Source organism: Schistocerca serialis, chromosome 12 (assembly GCF_023864345.2).
Source record: "Schistocerca serialis cubense isolate TAMUIC-IGC-003099 chromosome 12, iqSchSeri2.2, whole genome shotgun sequence".
In the NCBI taxonomy this organism is placed as follows: Eukaryota; Metazoa; Arthropoda; class Insecta; order Orthoptera; family Acrididae; genus Schistocerca; species Schistocerca serialis.
This window is the reverse complement of record NC_064649.1, coordinates 23,770,780-23,788,985: the sequence shown is the minus strand read 5'-3', so window position 1 is coordinate 23,788,985 and position 18,206 is coordinate 23,770,780. Positions and strand designations below refer to the sequence as shown.

The 18,206-nt window shown below is 40.7% G+C and overlaps 1 protein-coding gene across 2 annotated transcripts in view; it reads left to right on the top strand.

Moving 5' to 3' along the window:
- The window catches only part of LOC126428438 (eukaryotic translation initiation factor 4B-like), a 47,160-nt gene that overhangs the window by 2,028 nt on the left and 26,926 nt on the right, over nucleotides 1–18,206 (top strand). For both annotated transcript variants that reach the window (XM_050090363.1, XM_050090364.1), the window contains exons 3-5: nucleotides 4,746–4,915; nucleotides 13,834–14,107; nucleotides 15,754–15,945. In XM_050090363.1, coding sequence (XP_049946320.1) covers nucleotides 4,746–4,915; nucleotides 13,834–14,107; nucleotides 15,754–15,945 — 636 coding nt within the window. The remainder of the gene's footprint in view (nucleotides 1–4,745; nucleotides 4,916–13,833; nucleotides 14,108–15,753; nucleotides 15,946–18,206) is intronic.

The following is an 18,206-nucleotide window of genomic DNA, read 5'->3' as shown; positions in this document are numbered from 1 at the left end:
CACCGAAAATCTTAATACTGCTTATTCAGTATAGATTGGAAATCCGAGTTACGCATTTGTAGTGTGCTGATTTTTATGCACATGAGAGCTTGGTGTGAAGTCCAACTTAAAATGAACATACTTTGTAATAAAAAGATTTTTTTTAAGACCTGCAGATGATAGCAAATTCTGTTGAGGCTGGTTGTTAAAAAAGAAATATTTATGCGATCTTGGCTGTTGAATGTTTTTATCAAGTAAAACGGATCACTCCTTTGGTGTTCTCAGAATGAGAAAATTCAATGAGGCATGAAAATAGAGTGGACAGCTAGTGCCACAGGTGACCAAGGAACGACGTTCTAATGAGAAAAGGAAAAAGAAGTGTCGACCAATATAAACACAGAGCACATTGCTCGTAAGTCATTGTACCCACTCATGGTGCTGTAGTGTCTGTTTTCTGGAGCTTGAAAGTAGCTCTCTGGCAACTATTTAAACAAAACTGTTTAGTGCTGATCCAAATTTTTGTGAATAAATGCTTAAAATTGAAATTTTCCTCCAAGTGTTAATTATATAATTGCACCATTGGAATAAAAAGGAAAATCAGTGTTATTTGAATAGAAGTAAGCTTTCATGTTATGTAGATCGTCTACCTGGTAGCTTGCTATGATGTAGAACTTCTCAGTTGGCAATTCTGTAGGAAAACAGCTTTATTCTAAAATATATCAGGTGGTTCCAAAGGTTGTGCATGAATTGAAGGATCTGATAGACAGGTTGAAATAAAATTTTGGAGTAGGAACTTTTGGTATTAGAAGTAATTTTGAGCAAGTGAGAGTTTTGGAATATCTGGAAGAACAAGCAAAATCAATGCATCTGTGCATTACGTTCAGCAAAGGTAATGCTAGGAGTTTTCTGTGTATGTACAACACTTTCTCATTCAAGTGTGTTCTGGATGTTATGTCCTTAAGGTCTTGTGTATAAGTTGCTGTGTACGTACACCTGCTTTCCATTCATGTGCTCTGAAGGGGACGTCAAATTACATGACCACCTTTCTCATTTTACCAGGCATCTTGATCTTTTTTTGGGAAATACCAAAAGCCTCATGTATGCAACAATAGTTCCCGATAAAGAAACTTCGCCGGGATGCTTGCAGCATCTGAGGTGGTCCGAGCAATGACTGGTGTACTTGGAAAGGTGCACCAATATTTTCTACAAAGACATTGTGCCTATATTTGAATGTGGTGGTCATCATTATTGGACTTATGTAAATAGTGTTCAGTAAACACTTCATTATCTTTGCCACACTTAGGCACATGTACACTGATTGTCCTTGTTGTTCCTGACATTCCAAAACTTTTGTTGGTACAAGATATTTCAAAGACTTCAAGTCCCTAATCCAAAGTTGCTGTATTTCAACCATTGTCATTCCTTTTGAATCAACCTGTGTAAATATGAAACCAAAAGAAAGTACAGGTGAAAAAGAAAAAATATTTTAGAGCAAAACAAATTGTTGAACTTGGAATAGTGTGAAGCTTTTAAATGTTAGTGTCAGAAGTATCTTTCGGGTTATTGTTATGAATTATGCGTTTTAATCAGTATTTGAGGCCTCTGTAACTTGTTGAAAAGAGCTACCTCGCTGCGTGTCACAAATGGCGACAAACTATTTATTTCGTAGCTATAAAATGTTACATTCCAGATTTTATGCTGCGCGCGCGCACGCACGCACACACACACACACACACACACACACACACACACACAGTGAAATGTTGTTAGCAAACAGGAAAGTTGTATTTATGGTTATTTGTTTATGATTAGAATACTACTGTAGAATCTGAATTTGCACGAACAATATACAAGTTTCAAGGTCGGACATAGCAAACATGAAGGAAGAGATGGGGGGGGGGGGGGGGAGGCGGGAGGAATGAGAGATTGGGATGCATATCCAATTCCCATGCGTATTAAAAAAATGTCTTTCTCTTTTCTTTCTTTCCCATCGAAGCAGATTGAAGCACAGCAAAGTGTGGCCGGGTACAGCTAGTCTGTGTAATATTTTGAAACCATTTTCAAACTGTTTCTTTAATTAAGACTAATTTTGAGTGGGTGACCACATTTCAGATTCAAGTAGTCCTGCAGAAAAGCAAAGCAGTAATAAAGTGGCTTTCTTTGAGTGCTGTTCCTGCTTAAAATAGCATCAGCCTACTGTGAACCAAAATTCTAAAACTGACCCTCCTTATCAGTTACCAGTATATGGAGAACTACAGTTGAATATGAAATCTGAATTATAGACCAGCTTTAAAACTTTTAGGGACATTGAGGTACTGAGAGGGGTGTTGATTACATTAAGTGCAGTAGAAAGTGTTGGCCAACAAGAAATTAGGTAATTTCCAAGAATGATTGCCTCTTGAAGTCACGGGGTCCAAACAATACATATCGAACGTGTGATCCTAAATGGATCAGGCGACCTTGGTGGGGGACGTTATGATCAATTATTTGTGATTGTAATTTTTATGTTTTCCGTCGTTCCCTTAGTTGGTCTAAGTTACACACCTCCGCGAATTAATGGTAAAAAGAGAATTGTTCCCGTAGCATACACATCACATGGACTTTCACGTGACGACACCACCCACAGCGAGTGAGGTAAGTCATCTCCTTTGTAATTACAAGTATTTTTGTAATGCTCTTCTTTTGTCATTGCTGTAGTGACCACCGTAAACATACTCATAACGTCCGCCACCAGAGTCGCCTGATCGATTTAGGGTCGCACGTTCGATATGTATTGTTTGGGCCCCACAACTTCGAGAGGCAATCATTCTTGGAAATTACCAGAAATTGAACCCTCATATGAAAAACCGTATGTATTCCATTTGCCTGTGAGCTCTCCAATTTTTAAGTATTGTCAGAGTATTGGCATTTGTTATTTCCTTTGCGGAGCTCACAGTTAACCATATGAAATTTAATTTCTGCAACAACATACTAGAAACAGTTACCTGTTTCGTGTCTGCAGTGGATTTTTAAGTGTGGTTGTCGAGTAATGTTTCTCAGTTGTGCGAGAGATTGTTCAGAGTTGAATGTAAAAGTCAAAACTGTAGGCCAGTCACTTGAAATGGATCACCTCTCCCATTAGTTTAGAGTGTAATATTCATTGTGACAGACTAATGCGTAGTTGGAGGTTGAGGTTATATTGGACAGTGACAATTCAGTTGAGTTCGGGAAACCAACAAATCCGAATCCAAAATGGTAATTGTGGTATCAGATTGATCTTTAACATAGCCTCAGGTCTAGATATTGAATACGCTTTGTTATGAATTTAGAAAATAGTATTTGAATTCAGAAAAGCTGTATTGGTAAGTATTTTGGAACATATTCGTGAATATGCCATGGATCTCTGTGATTACGAGGAAATGTTGTCTACTCCAGGAGCCTTGTTTCCACTCGGGTCTTTCAGTCTCTGCCAAGTTCTCGCAGTATCATGCTTACTTCTTCTTCTCTTTCTGTAATAGTGTTTCCCTTTCCCGTGTGTGTGTGTGTGTGTGTCCTTGCTTTCTATTTTGGCAGTTGCTTCTCTTCTCTCCAAAGGTCTCTCTAACTCTCCCATAGGCAGTATCCATAGTTCCCCTAATTGTGCATATTACTATGACCTTGCAGTTGTCCTCCAGACATTTTGCTTGTACTTCTACTAGCCCTTCTGTTTTTACCTGTGTTATCCTCTCCTGCCTTCACTGTTTCATCTCTCAATGTTACCATTATGGCGTTTGCTTTGAAATTTGAAAACCTCTCCATCTTTAAATTTATAAGTGCCTCATCTCCCTAATTTCCTATCTTTTTGCAATTTCTTCTGTTTTAATCTGCAGTATGTAATCAATAAATTATGGCCAGAGTACACATCTGCTCCTTAATGTTTAAAATCATGTTTTGGAATTCTCCCATACCATTATACAATCACTCAGAAACCCTCCAGTGTCTACAATTTTTCCTGCGCTTCATTTTCTGACTTCCAATCCCTCGTATCAGTTAACCCTTTATTCGGTGCACACAGAAATATTGTGAAGAATAGATAAAGTTGCTTAAAATAAATGTATACAGGTCATGTGAACAGTGTTACATACAGTTTTCCAAAATACATTGCCTGCCTATAACTACCATTTCCAACGAAAGACACATGAATGCTACAATATAAATACTACAGTTTTCTTCCTGTGTTTTGAAAAACGAAGAATACCTCAGGACAGTTGCTTAATCCACAGTCTTTTGTAGGATACACTACAGGTTTCAGAACAGTTACAGTTCCATCATATTGTGTGAACTGCAATAGTAAAAGCATTATGTTACATCTGAAAGGGAGGGATCCTCAAGTCTGGAATATCAGATAAGGAGCTTTGTGGCTAAAGTTTCAAAATTAAAAGAGAGAGTATAGGATGTTTGTTACAAATGAAATTGCTTAATCACTTGAGGTCAGCCTCACCCCAATGTTGTCATAGAACCAAAGCAGTAGCATACCTACATTTCTAGTTTCGTACTTATTATTAGGCCTACTCCTACGTATGCCTGTTTTATATTTTTGTTGATGCCCTCAGAAAGGTCTCTCCATTGTAGGCTACCAATTATTTCAACAGAACTACAAGTAGAAGAAAGCCATGCCAAAATGGTGACTGTTTTCAAAACATATAAAAAAGACACTGCAGTGTTGTGTATAGAATAGATATGATACAGAGTTTTAATGACCTCTTGTACTGCAAGAGAACTTACTGGAAATACTTCTGTTCTAACAGATACAGACACTGGTCGGCGTGTGGTGCTCCCGACTGCACCTCGAGCTACATGGGGAACTGATGTGGATGACTCGATTGTACCCCGTGACCCACCGTATACGGCCTTCCTGAGCAATCTGCCATTTGAAACTGAGGAGGATGAACTATATAATGTCTTCAGGGATTTAAGGGTAACACTCTTTTCATTACTAGTATCATAACACATTTTCATAAGTGTTTAGACTAAGGGTTCTTCTTGTACTCTTATTGTGGGGTCTGAGTGACTTGCCTCTGCTTTCAAACTGTTTCCCCTCCCCCGCCCCCCCCCCTCTACCCCGCTCCCTCTCCCTCCTCCCTGGGCCATAATCAAATAATTCCAGAAACTAGGAACAGGTTTTTCACTTGGAAATGTGTAGCTACCCTATATTATTGTGAATGAGCATAATTTAAGTGTATGTCCAATTCTGTGTGCTCTCTCTTCCTTTCTGGTACTAGTTTGAGATTGATTTCCCTCACCCCTCTATATTTGTAATTAATAATGGAGGTGAATGATGATTCATTTCACTGTTTAAAGGTATATATAGATAAGAAGCTGTTTGTGCAAGTTGTGTTATAGAGAAACAAAGTACAGTTCTAATTGTAGAGGAAAAAATGAGGAGTTTACAAGTGGCAAAAACTACCAAATTTATAGGCTTCTGCAAGTGATCAGTTTGTAAAAATTTCAGTGATTTGTCAAATTATTTGGCAGTGTGCAGCTTTGATTGATGTTTGTCAAATATATGCTGTGGTTGAGTGACATTTTGAATGATGACCAGCTTGACAAGACAACAGACGTTGTTGTTCTGCCACAACTGTTTTGTGAGACAGAGCTTTCGTTACAACTTATCTTATTATATTGTGAGTTTTCAGAACTGTGGAACCTACAATTGAGGTTAAAAATGGGAGACGAGTCGCAGTTACCAAAATGGTAGTGATGGTGTGTTTTTTCCAGCCAAATACTATGCAGGAAGGTATTTAAAAAATATTCTATGCACTAGCACAGGCATAAATGCAATAAAATAAAAATTGAAGCACTAGAGTTCTTCAACAGGTGATTTATAGAAGACCAATTGGAAGAGATTAGCTTTTGGCATATCTGTATCTTCTTTTCCATTGTGGGTTAAGTAACTCTAACAAGTTATTGAAAGGTGGACTATTCATGCAGAGAAAGTTGATGTAATAATCAGGTTTGGAATGTAATATGTCCTGTAGCAGATTATTGTGGGTATTTTTTTTTTCTAAATTTCAATCCTTCACTGAACCAGCATCCTGTTTTCTTTTTCTTCTTTATACACAGAGCTAAGGTTAGTGCATGAAGTAGTTAATCTACATTGGTAGCCATACCCATTAGCCTCAAAACGTTTCACAACACGATACACACAATATGACAGCTTCAAAGATGACTTTGTTGGTACATCTGTACACTTGTTCGACAAACCTGTGGATAGGTTACACCAAATTTGACTAACAAATTTGATCATTTACAGAGACCATGTATGTTGATGATTGGTATAGTTCATGATGTACTGCCAAAAGTAGAAGCTGGACAGAAACATGAGATATGGAAGGATTTCCAAAGCAAAAAATCAGAAATGGCGGCCACGGTATTTTTATGTATCTTCCTATCACACAGCTTAAAATTACAAGTGAATCACTCCTTAAATGAACTAGATTAACTGAAATGGATGGATTGTTTTATATGATACTTATGAAGACAGAACAACGTGAAATTATATCATTAAAATTTTAGAGTGGTACAGTTTTTCATTAGTCACAACATGCTCATAAAATCATTCCATACCCTGTGCCAGTAACTACAGGGTGTGGTAGATAAGTAATGAGACTCAGTCTAGAAAAACAAATTTATTGATCCAATTTGTACAAAACGTTAATATTCTTCAAAGTACTCGCCTTGGGCGTCGACACAATGTTGCCAGCGCGTTTTCCAAGCTTCATAGGCCCCACTGTAGTCCGTTTGAGTTATCCCAGTTAGTGCCTTCGTGACAGCACGTTGGATGTTCGGAATATCGTCGAAACGATGACCCTTCAGGCATCTTTTGACCTTCGGAAATAGGAAGAAATCAGGAGGACTCAAGTCAGGGCTGTATGGTGGCTGTGGCAAAACTTCAACTCCAATTCGGGTCAAGTAGGAGGTCACGAGGAACGCTGTGTGCGCCGGAGCGTTGTCGTGGTGGAGACGCCAGCGTTGAGCAAGGTCCTGTCGCTTCCGTTTGACGGCTCTGTGCAATCGCTGAAGGACTTCTTTGTAGAATTCGGCATTGACAGTCTTCCCCTGAGGGACAAACTCTTTGTGAATTAACCCCCGCTTGTCGAAAAACACAATCAGCATTGTCTTGATGCGGGACTTTGACATTCTTGCTTTCTTCGGCCGCGGGGATGCCGGTGTGTGCCACTCCGAGCTCTGGGCTTTCGTCTCCGGGTCGTACTGGAATGTCCACGATTCATCGCCTGTTACTACGTTGTCTAAAAAGTGTGGATTATTTTCCAAATCATTCAACATCTCACGGCAAACGTCCACTCGTTGTTGCTTTTGTTCAGCGGTGAGCACTCGGGGAACCAATTTTGCGCAAACTTTCCTCATCATCAAATCTTGCGTAACAATTTGGTGAACCGTAAATTTATTCACGGAGACCTCATCGGCGATCATTTTGAGACTTAAACGACGGTCGGAGTCCAGGAGTTCTTTCACTTTGGCCACCGTTTCATCCACACGACTCGTTGAAGGGCGTCCAGATCGTTCCATGTCTTCAATGGATTCCCTCCCGTTTTTGAATTCATTAAACCACCGGAACACTTGAGCTCTTGATAGGGAGTCTTCTTTGTAGGCCTCCGTAATCATAGCAAAAGTTTCCGAAGCAGTTTTGCCCAAGCGGAAGCAAAATTTGATTGCATACCGCTGTTCTATCGAGCGATCCATCTTCAGCGTTTTCACAAGTGTCACGGGCACACAAACAACGTAATACGCGAAGCTCGACCCTCACTGCACCAGAGCTCCGACGCGACTGCGAACTGATTCTATTGTTAGCTCAGATCCCCCACCACGTGACGTACAGGTGGAGACCGCCCTGCGAGCGACTGGGGCGCTGCGCGGCGGCCAGTCTCATTACTTATCTACCACACCCTGTAGATTTTATGAGTATGGGTAGCAAAATTTGTGTGACAATGAGAATAATATAAAGCTTAAGATTTATAAATCTGGTGTAATTAGGGGGCCCTGAATTGTCAGAAGTGGTCATATATTTAACATGATCATTTTACATTAAAGTGTAAAGTTGCTAGCAATAGAATGATCTTTTATTTCTTGTCTTAATGAACATAATATGGTCACTGGAAATAATTTCATATAAGTATTCCCTCATCTCGAATACGAAGATTGAAGTGGACTAATAAACATTCTGTGCAAGTAGGTATTTGGATTATTGCGGATTTCTAATGTTATCTTTTGTATTAGCATTTAATAGTATTTATCCCTGTTTGTGAAAACAAAATTTTCTTGAAGTGAAGTGTTAGTGACGACAATGTGCAGGAAAACATCTTTAAAAAGTCCATGCTTGGATGTGTATCTCAAGGAATTTACAGTAGAGTGCAGCAACCATTACCTGCTTATATGTTCTGCACTAACTGCTATACTTACGGGTAGTCTGCTTACATAGTATGTATCGGAAAATGTGACACCTATTATTATGTTTAAAGCAGATATAAAATTGGTAGTCATGCCAAAGTGTTATGTTAAGTACTGAGAATTTGAGTGTGTTGTTTTTCAGACATCAGTACTTTTTGCAATTTTCATGTTTTTGTCCCCCTTACTGCTAAATAAGACACTTAGAAAAATAATTATTTCTGATATGTGTACTACTAACTGTCTGATGTGAAATTTAGGAGTGTGTGTTTGGAAGGGATGGTAGGGGTAATCTTGTGATCCATATACATAATTGCAGATTTACTGTTTTATTTTTTCGTATGTAATCTGGGGTCTCTCTATAAATTCAGAGTAATCATCCTTTGTGAATGGAAAGTCCACAGTTCGTACCCTTTATACACTGCAAACAGGACATGTTCATTTTGGTAACAGTTGAGGATTTTATTTACAAGTAGTGTCTTAAGCACTTTGCTTGTGGGATTCTATATTTGATGAGTTCCTAAAGTTGACACAATTGTTCACAAAGTTATGTTATGGAATATGGCTCTATTTACTGAGGCTACTTAGTCCACTTTCAAGAATGTAGCCTATATGTGTTTTTAACTCATGATCTTAGCATGAGTGTCAGTGATTTGAGATTTTTATTATTGATGTTTCCATCCTGGAATAATCTCTGGGTTCTGGACTCATTCAAAACTAGCAGTTTATTTTGTAAAACCAAATACATACAACCTACACTTAGAGCAGAGAGCATTACTGTGTTTCTATACTTCAAACTGTGGTCTTTAAGCACTGAACTAAGCAAATTCTGATTAAAAAAGAAAACATTCCTTCTCCACATAACAGTACAGTTTTTCATGACACCAATTATATACCGGGGTGGCAAGTAATTTGATGGTGATGCACACATATATAGATAGTGGTAGTATCGCATACACAAGTTATAAAAGGGTGGAGCTGTCAATTGTACTCAAGTCATTCATGTGAAAAGTTTTTCTACCTGATTATGGCTGCACAATGGGAATTCAAACTTCAAATGTAGAATGTTAGTCAGAGGTAGATGCATGGAACATTCCATTTCATAAATTGTTAGGGAATTCAATATTCAGAGAGCCACAGCATCAAGAGTGGGACAAGAAGACTAAATTTCAGGCATTACCTTTCACGATGGCCAATGCAGTGGCCGACGGCTTTCAGTTAACGACCAAGAGCACGAGAGTCTCTGTAGAGTTGTCAGTGCTAACAGATGAAGCAACACTGCATGAAATAAACACAGAAATCAATGTGGGATGTACGACAATCATAACAATCAGTACAGGGCAGTGAAATTTGGTGTTAATGGGCTATGGCAGCGGGGGATCAATGGGAGTTCTTTTGCTGATAGTACAGCATAGCCTGCAGCACCTCACCTGGGCTCGTCGTGACCTTACCATTTGGTTGATTGGCGACTCCATGGAGTGCTGTGCACAGTGACCATATATGTTAAATTAAAAAGAACAACAGCCTGCACTGGTAACACTTTCACAATTATGAATGGCTATAGAGGCACCATAGCTCAGTACCCCTGTAAGGAGCTTCCAACAACATGAGTCGATGCAGCTTTGAGTTGCTGCACTATGCTGGGCAAAAGGAGGCCCGACACAATTTGGGAGGTATCCCATGACTTCCGTAACCTCAGTTTATGAAGCTCTGCAGTATAATATATGCCTGAAAATTTCTTTCGTTGCGTTCATTTTCTGCATAGGCACCTTTTCTAATAGGTCTCTCTCTAGTTTTATTACTGATAGCCTTGCATTTGCAGCCAATATCGGCCTTCCTGTGTCACATAGTTCCAAATAATCGTGGCATCGTCATCTATTTGACACCTCCTCCTGGGAAAAGACAACTTCCAAACCTGTCTGTGCATTAAAGTGTATAGACATATGCATCCAAGTTTTCTAATGTCACCTACCCACCTTTCCTACAGCGTTTCTTGAAATTTGGCAGAAACGGCATTTATCACCCATTTGCATGGCTAAGTGTTCCATACACTCGTCTTGTTCCTGATATATTAGTTTGATTTCTTGTCATGTCTAGTGTTTCCCTGCATGCTGTGGTTTGATTTCTTGTCATGTCTAGGGTTTCCCTGCATGCTGCTCTCCATTTTGCATCTGAGACAGTTGGAATGTTTTGGAAAATCTTGATTGCTTATGGTGGTTTTATGCAGTATGGTGTGTCAAAAGCATTGTACAACTCATAGTACAGAATGGGGCACCTGCCCTGTTTTCTTGGTGCATTTTTACAAAACAGAGTTTTCAGAGTGCGTGTGGGTAGTTGTACACTTTTATTTGGGTAAATGGTGTTGCCTCAGGCTTGTGTCCTGAGCGTCACCCTCTTTGCTATCGCCATTGACCCTATTGTGCCCTGTCTCCTCACGGGCATCTCCGGCTCCCTTTTTGTTGATGATATTGCCACCTATTGCAGTTCTCCACGGTCCTGTCTCACTGAGCTCTGTCTTCAGCACAGTCTTGATCGTCTTCACTCCTGAAGCATCGCCCATGGCTTTCGCTTTTCCACTGATAAAACTGTCTATGAATTTCTGGCGGCGCAAATGGTTTCTCCCACTAACTCTACATCTTGGGCCTGTTGCCCTTCTGTTTGTTGATACAACAAAATGCCTGGGGCTCATGCTCTCTTGGTCCTCCCATGTCTCTTACTTGGCATCCCGCTGTACACGGTCTCTCAGTGTGCTACGTGTCCTCAATGGTACTTCTTGGGGTGCTGATCGAACCACCCTCCTCTGTTTGTACTTGTCTCTTGTCTGTTCAAAAGTCGACTATAGGTGCTTTGTTTATGCATCTGCATGCCCATCCCTTTTACGCCGTCTCAACACTATCCATCATCGTGGCATCTGGTGACGGGCGCTTTTACACCCGGTTGAGTATCTGTATGCTGAAGCTGCTGAACTACAACTGTCCTACCATCGTGGCTTTCTCCTCAGCAGGTATGCATGCATGCTGTTTGTCTGCCATGCGTGGCCATGCTTCCTATGCTGCCTCCTTTGATGATTCCTTCGATCATCAGTATGGGGCTCGTCCCTCTTCTCTGTTCCCTCCTGGAGTCCACTTCTGCCACTTGCTACGGCGGCTTAACTTCACGCTACCTGCAACTTTCCTCGTGGGTGTGAACCCTTCAGCACCTTGGCATCGTGAAGTGGCCCGTGTTTCCTAAGGACACTACTCGAGCCTTGGTCTATAGCCTTCAGTTTCATGACCTTCGCATGGAATTTAGCGATAGTACCTTTGTATACAGTGATGGCTCTCGGACTGACTGTAGGGTTGGGTGTGCGTTTGTCATTGGCACTCGTGTCTGTCAGTACCGGTTTCCGGCCCACCCCTCAGTATTTACAGCCGAGTTCTTCGCCTTGTATCAGGCCACGGAGTACATCCGGCGACGCAGCCTTCCCAATTGTGTCCTCTGCTCCGACTCACTCAGCGCCCTCCAAAGTCTCTGTACGCTGTTCATCCCTTAGTGCAGCAGGTACAGGAAAACTGTCACTTGCTCACTCTTTGTGGAGCCAGTGTCATGTTTCTGTGGGCCCCTGGTCGTGTCGGTCTGCCAGGAAACGAGGCTGCTGCAAGGCTGCAGTCCTCTTACCTCAGCCCGCAAGTACCTCTATTTCCTGCGATGATCTCTGCGTTGCCGTCTGTCAGGAAGTGGTGTCCCTTTTGGCATTGCCAATGGTCCTCACTTCACGGGGATAAGCTTCGGCATATTAAGCCTCTCCCGGCGGCTTGGACGACCTCCTCTCAGCCCCCCGCTGAGAGGAGATTATTTTAACTTGGCTGCATATTGGGCACTGTCTTTTTAGCCATCGTCATTTGCTCAAAGGCGCTGCCCCGTACTTCGTATGCATTGCGCCCAAATTTTAACTGTCCGCCACTACCAGCTGGAATGCCTTGTTTTTACTAATTTACGCTCCATCATGGGTTTAACATCTGATTTATCAGCTGTTTTAGCAAATGATGCGCAGGCTATCACCCTCGGTTTACTTTTTATCTGCCGAAGCAATATGGTAAATGCCATTTAATTTTTGGTTTTCGATCTCCATTTTTATGGTGTTTTTTAAGCCCTTTTTCCACGTGCCTTGTTTAGATGTCTCCTATTCTTTCCATTGGGACTGACATATAGCCGTGTCTCTGTGTTTGCGTTTTATAATTTTGACTTGGGCGCGTATGACCTCAGTTGTTTTTGGCGCCCTAAAACAAAACAAGAGTACAGAATTAACCTTTCGCCGCTACAGATGTCCTCTTTGCATTTCCCACTAAGGCAGCTTTTGTTACAGGTGTACTGCTCACCAAATGCTGGTGCTCATGAAGAGAGACGGCATTCCAGCCTATATCAAATACTTGTCATCTGGTTTTCCTATATGGTGCAGAAATTTGATACTTGTCCACCTTAAAGGCTAATATATTCACTTGATCGAGAACTGAATTTCTTTTTGTTTTTGCTCATGCTTACTTTGCTGTCACATCTCGTAAACAATTCAAGTTATTGAAATGAGATATTTTGCAAATGGTAGCACAAAGTGAGGTATATGTTGTGTGATAAATACTTGAAACTCTTTTATTCACCAAGATGTGGAAGTAACTATAGTCTGCAGCAGTGAGAGGTCGGCGGCTCAGGACGCATTCAGATGTCCATAGCACAGTCGGAATATCAAAGCAATGTGCGTACACGTGTCCACAACACCTGGGGAATAGTGTAGCAGGATGCGTGTCCAGTCTGCAGCAGCGAAAGGGTTAAGATTGAGATGCATCTATTTTATTTCCATAGATTTTTGTCTCTCATTTGTCAATTTTATTCCCAGTTTCCACTTAGTACCTTCCATTTGTGAAGAAATTGCTAAACACTTGTGACTGAATGAAAATATTTTACATTTAACAACATGAGGAAAAGATAGATTGCTACTCACCGTAAAGATGACACGCTGAGTTGCGGACAGGCACAAAGAAAAGACACTTACACGTTAGCTTCTTTTGGTAAGAGTATGCAGAAAATGAAACGCGCGCACGCGCACACACACACACACACACACACACACACACACACACACACACACAGCTGCTGTCTCCGGCAGCTTGGATCAGAATACTGGGTGTACTGATTCTTGTCTGAGCTGCCGGACTAGCGGTCATGTGTGCATAAGGCATGCTTGCTTGCGTGAGTGTATGTGTGTTTGTTTCCTTTTCTGTCGAAGGCTTTATCCAAATGCTAATGTGTATGTTTCTTCAGGTTGAGTCTGTCTACAGTACAATGTGTCACCTTTACAGTGAGTTGCAATCTATCTTTTCCTTATATTGTTGATGATCCAACCTAGATTTTCCATTGTTTAATATGTTACATTCAATAGTGGTTATATTTCCCCAGGTTCACAGCGTTCGGCTGCCCGGCGGAGATCGCGGGAAGCGAGGCTGTGGGTATGTGGAATTCGAGGACCGTGGCAGCCTCATCTCCGCCCTGGCGATGATTGACACGCAGCTGAAAGGCAGAAATATACGTATCGCTGTAGCGGACAACGTTTCAGATGACAGGCGGCGGGGCATGAGGGATCGGGAGAGGGGGCTTGACCCCGACCGCAGCAGTGCGGGCGACTGGAGGTCAGGCCCACGCGATGAGCCTCCGCCGCGGGACTCGTGGGATGGTTGGTATTTCCCACTCTCTGCGTTAATCAAGCTATACATCAGAAAGTTCCCTTTGTAAATGTGTCTAATGTATTTTATATTGCTTATTTTGGCAAGTGTGTAAGGCAGTTAGCTTGCGACAAGTGCTGACATACATTGCCTTAAATGTTTTCATTGTGCTTAGTCATAAGAATTAACAAGGCTGTATGTTATTGGACGAGAAGTTTATTGTTCCATTAAGTTTCGGGTGTGCAGGCGCCAGAAATCTTGTGAGATTTCTTGCGGCTGCACACCCGAAACTTAATGGAACAGTCTTTGCGCCGCCAATATCTGAAGATTCACGCAAAGTTTATTCTTTGTGTTTGACTAGTTCTGATATACATCTCATTTTCAAGTGCCCCATTCCTAAAGTGCAAATCAAGCAGGTTTTCTTAACCATTGAGCAGACATGCTGTTTTTCATAAGAGGAGTGGCTGCATGGTGTACTTTGTACGCATGTAAATAATAGCTGTCTTTATGTTATCAAGGTAAACATGTATGAGCAGAATTGCAATTTCATCTTATTTCACTTAAACAACAATAAAATATACTTACACTGTATGAGCTACTGTCCTGTTTAATTAAACAATAATAATGAAATAAACTCTTGTTACCACCGACAGGTGTTGCCCCACAGTAACGACCCACTGGAAACATTAAACAGCGCAGTTGCATCAGATCCAAGCCACCTGCTTATTCGAGTACTAATTATTTTGTAGTCCACTGCCTCATTATAGGATTGTTCTGCTAGCTCATAAACTGGGTCATTTTCTTGCATGGATTGTAGATGTTTTACCAGCTAGCTCACTTTTTATTTTGTATTACTACTACTCATTTGGACATATGACAACACAGTTTATCACGGTATTAGCTGAAGCAATAATGAAGGAATGGATATGGGCTACCAATTGTGAAATGACAATGGAACAGTCCAAAACAATTTTATTTGTGGTTGACACACTTCATGCATTGGCGCACCAACTCGAGGTTTAACAGGCCTGTCATTAATTGTAAAATTGTGTACTATAAAATACAGCCTTGCAGGAAAAATTTAAATTTAAGTAGTTTGTGGTGTCTGTAAATCAGGGGTTCCAAAATGTTTCCTGTGATGGAACTTTTTGTAAATACTGATACTTTGATGGAACACCTAGTTTATTTCGAAGGTTAATAAAGTTTAAAAAATTAGTACAGTTGTTTTATTCAGTGACTAATTCAGTTTTAAATCACAGCTAATAAAACAAATCATAATAAAATTAAATAAAAATTAGTATCATCAAAATAGGGGGGGGGGGGGTGCCTGTAGAAACATCTTGTTATTTTTCACGGAGCACTTATTCACTGCCCATGAAACACAATTTGGGAATCCCTGCTATGAAAGTGTGAAACAGTGAACTAACCCTTTCTGCTAGCTTTACGTGGGTACGGAGGAAGAAAGAAAATGGTTACGCCTTCCTTCGATCGTGTATTTCATAACTCCTGTGATGCATTTTTTGTGGATATTTTAGTGTTCAGTTTCAGTACTATTACAGAGCAATATTTTATGTTCTTTAACTTCTTATTATGGAAAATCTATTTTCTTGTTAAGTCTTGTCCATTTACATATATTTCAGTAACAGTTGTCTTTCAGGTCAGAGGAGAGGCTTTGGCGACCGCTTCGGTGATAGAGATCGGGGCGGTTTCGGGTCTCGCGAAAGATTTGGAGACCGGGGTGGTTTCCCTTCATCTGGAGGCGGGCGGTTCGAAGACAGAGACCGTAGAAGCTTTGGACCCCGAGGCTTCGACGAGAGAGATGGCCCGCGCAGAGATGACTTCCCATCAGGTTAGTTCAACGGCATTATAGTGGTCCGTGTTATACTTTTGCGGCATCAATTAACAAACGCTTTTAAGATTTATGGACGTTAGGAACAAGTTTTTCTCGGTATTGTGATTGCTAGCGTGAAAGTTCTGGCAAGTTGTTTCTGTAGTGTGTGGACAAATGAATTGTATTTACAGTTCACACGGTCGATTGACAATCTTCTCAAAGATGCACATCTCGTCTATTCAATCATTGAATAATATACTCTTTATCTTGTTGCCACAGTTGGTGTTGTATAGGCTGCACTTATTACTGAGAGGCAGCCTGTGTCAATTATGGGAGGGAGGAAGGAGGTGGATGGTAGGTGGTTCGAAATGAGTTATCTACAGGAAACTCTTTGTGAATTCTGATCTGAGATGACTATTTGTGTATTCCGAAATGGAATGATTAGTATTGGTGCAGGATGTCGTCTGCCATGCACTGTATGGTGGCTTGTGGAGTGTGTATGTAGATACAGATTACAGAATATGGAACAGCTTATCCAGGCTGGACTGTTAATGGATCCGCCAGTGTTAGTGAAATATGAGAATAGGATGGGGAGAGAAAGGTGGTTCACATTTGAATTAGCTGGCGGCCAGTCGGAGAGAGCAGACGCTGAGGCAGGTGACACAAGGCTGTCTGCTTCATCTGAAACCTCATAAATGAGGTCTTCTGCCCTGTGCCAAAGCTGGAAGTTGAGAGACAGGGACTTCACTGGCTTCTGCCCCCAGGAAGTGGCCAGGAGGAACTCTGGGTCGTCTTTCTCTTTTGCCTCTCTAGTGGCTAGGCCACGATATGGACACTTTCAGTGCATTCAGTGGCTTTTACTGTAAAGAACTGCTACTATACTTATGGGACAGGTTGGTTGGCCACATGGTCACTGCAAGAACTTGGGCTATGTTCTAAGCCTGTAGCTACATGTATGAAAAAAAAATTTAATGTAGAAATGAATTATGCCCGATAACCCAGGCATCCAGTATAGTGTCTTACTGTGAACAATTGAATAATGTGGTCATAGTCACCATCAATGGCTGTGTCAGATGTGCAGTTGCTGTGGCAGCTAAACGATGCTACTTTGGTGGCTGTACCAAATACTTGTCTGCCATACTGTTTGAGCAATAAGAAGTTTTTTGTCCTAAAGACCATTGCAGATTTCCTCTCTACCCCCTCTCTGTTGTCAGATGCAGCCATCAAAACAAGAAAAGGAATTGTCATTCAGTACCAGTCATCATTACTTGGTTCCAGTCAACTGATTTGTAGAAAACGAGTTGTAGCATGTCAGCTGGTGAAACCTCTTCCATAATAAGCTAAATTGCCTTGCCTACTGCAGTGATTTATTGTGCTATCAATGATGAATGAAGAGGTATGAATGATTTAAGCATATAAGCCACAAGAAGTAAATTTTACAGGAGGGCAAAATAAAGATTTAGAAAAACCAATAAATGAAATTAATAGGTATTAATGATTTAGAATATGCATACATTACTGCACCATCTGTTGAAAAAGCAGTAAACCATTTCACCAGTAGATGCACTAGCTATACTCAGTTGATTTATAGAGAAATCTCCTTTTCAAGGCAGTGAGACGTCTTCAAATATTAAATTTGGATTGCCAACCTGTCAAACAAATACAGCTCTGTAGTATTTGTATTGTATTTAATTTATGAATGAAAAATTCAAAATTGTGACTGTACCTCTATAAGAGCATCCACAGTGTTGTGCTTTCCATGTACAGATACATTGTTCTGCCAAGTGATGACAAAAGAATCAACTAACATTCGGTTTCATAGTTCGGCTTCAGCTCCCAGAGACTGACTGTGTGTGTGTGTGTGTGTGTGTGTGTGTGTGTGTGTGTGTGTGTGTGTGTGTGTGTGTGTGCCAGCCAGCCAGCCAGCCAGTCATTTATTTTTTTTTACAAAGGCCTTGTTGGCCAAAAGTTTATTTTGCGACAGTCTTTTTGTTGCGCCTTGAAACTATGCTTTTCATAATATCGTTACATTCCACCCTGGATTTTCCATCGTTAAATTTATATCCATTTACATTACACCTAATGTACTATCAAGAAATGTTTCTGTCACAGAAAGTAAATATGCAGGTATTGCTTAGTTTTTCTAATAGAACATATTTAATAGTGACTTAATGCTTTTTTTTTTCCTTCCAGAAAATATCATAAGCAATTATGCATCAAATTGTATAGTCAGTTATCTTCCTTAACAACATGAACTCTTGTTCTGTTAATGGCTGCGT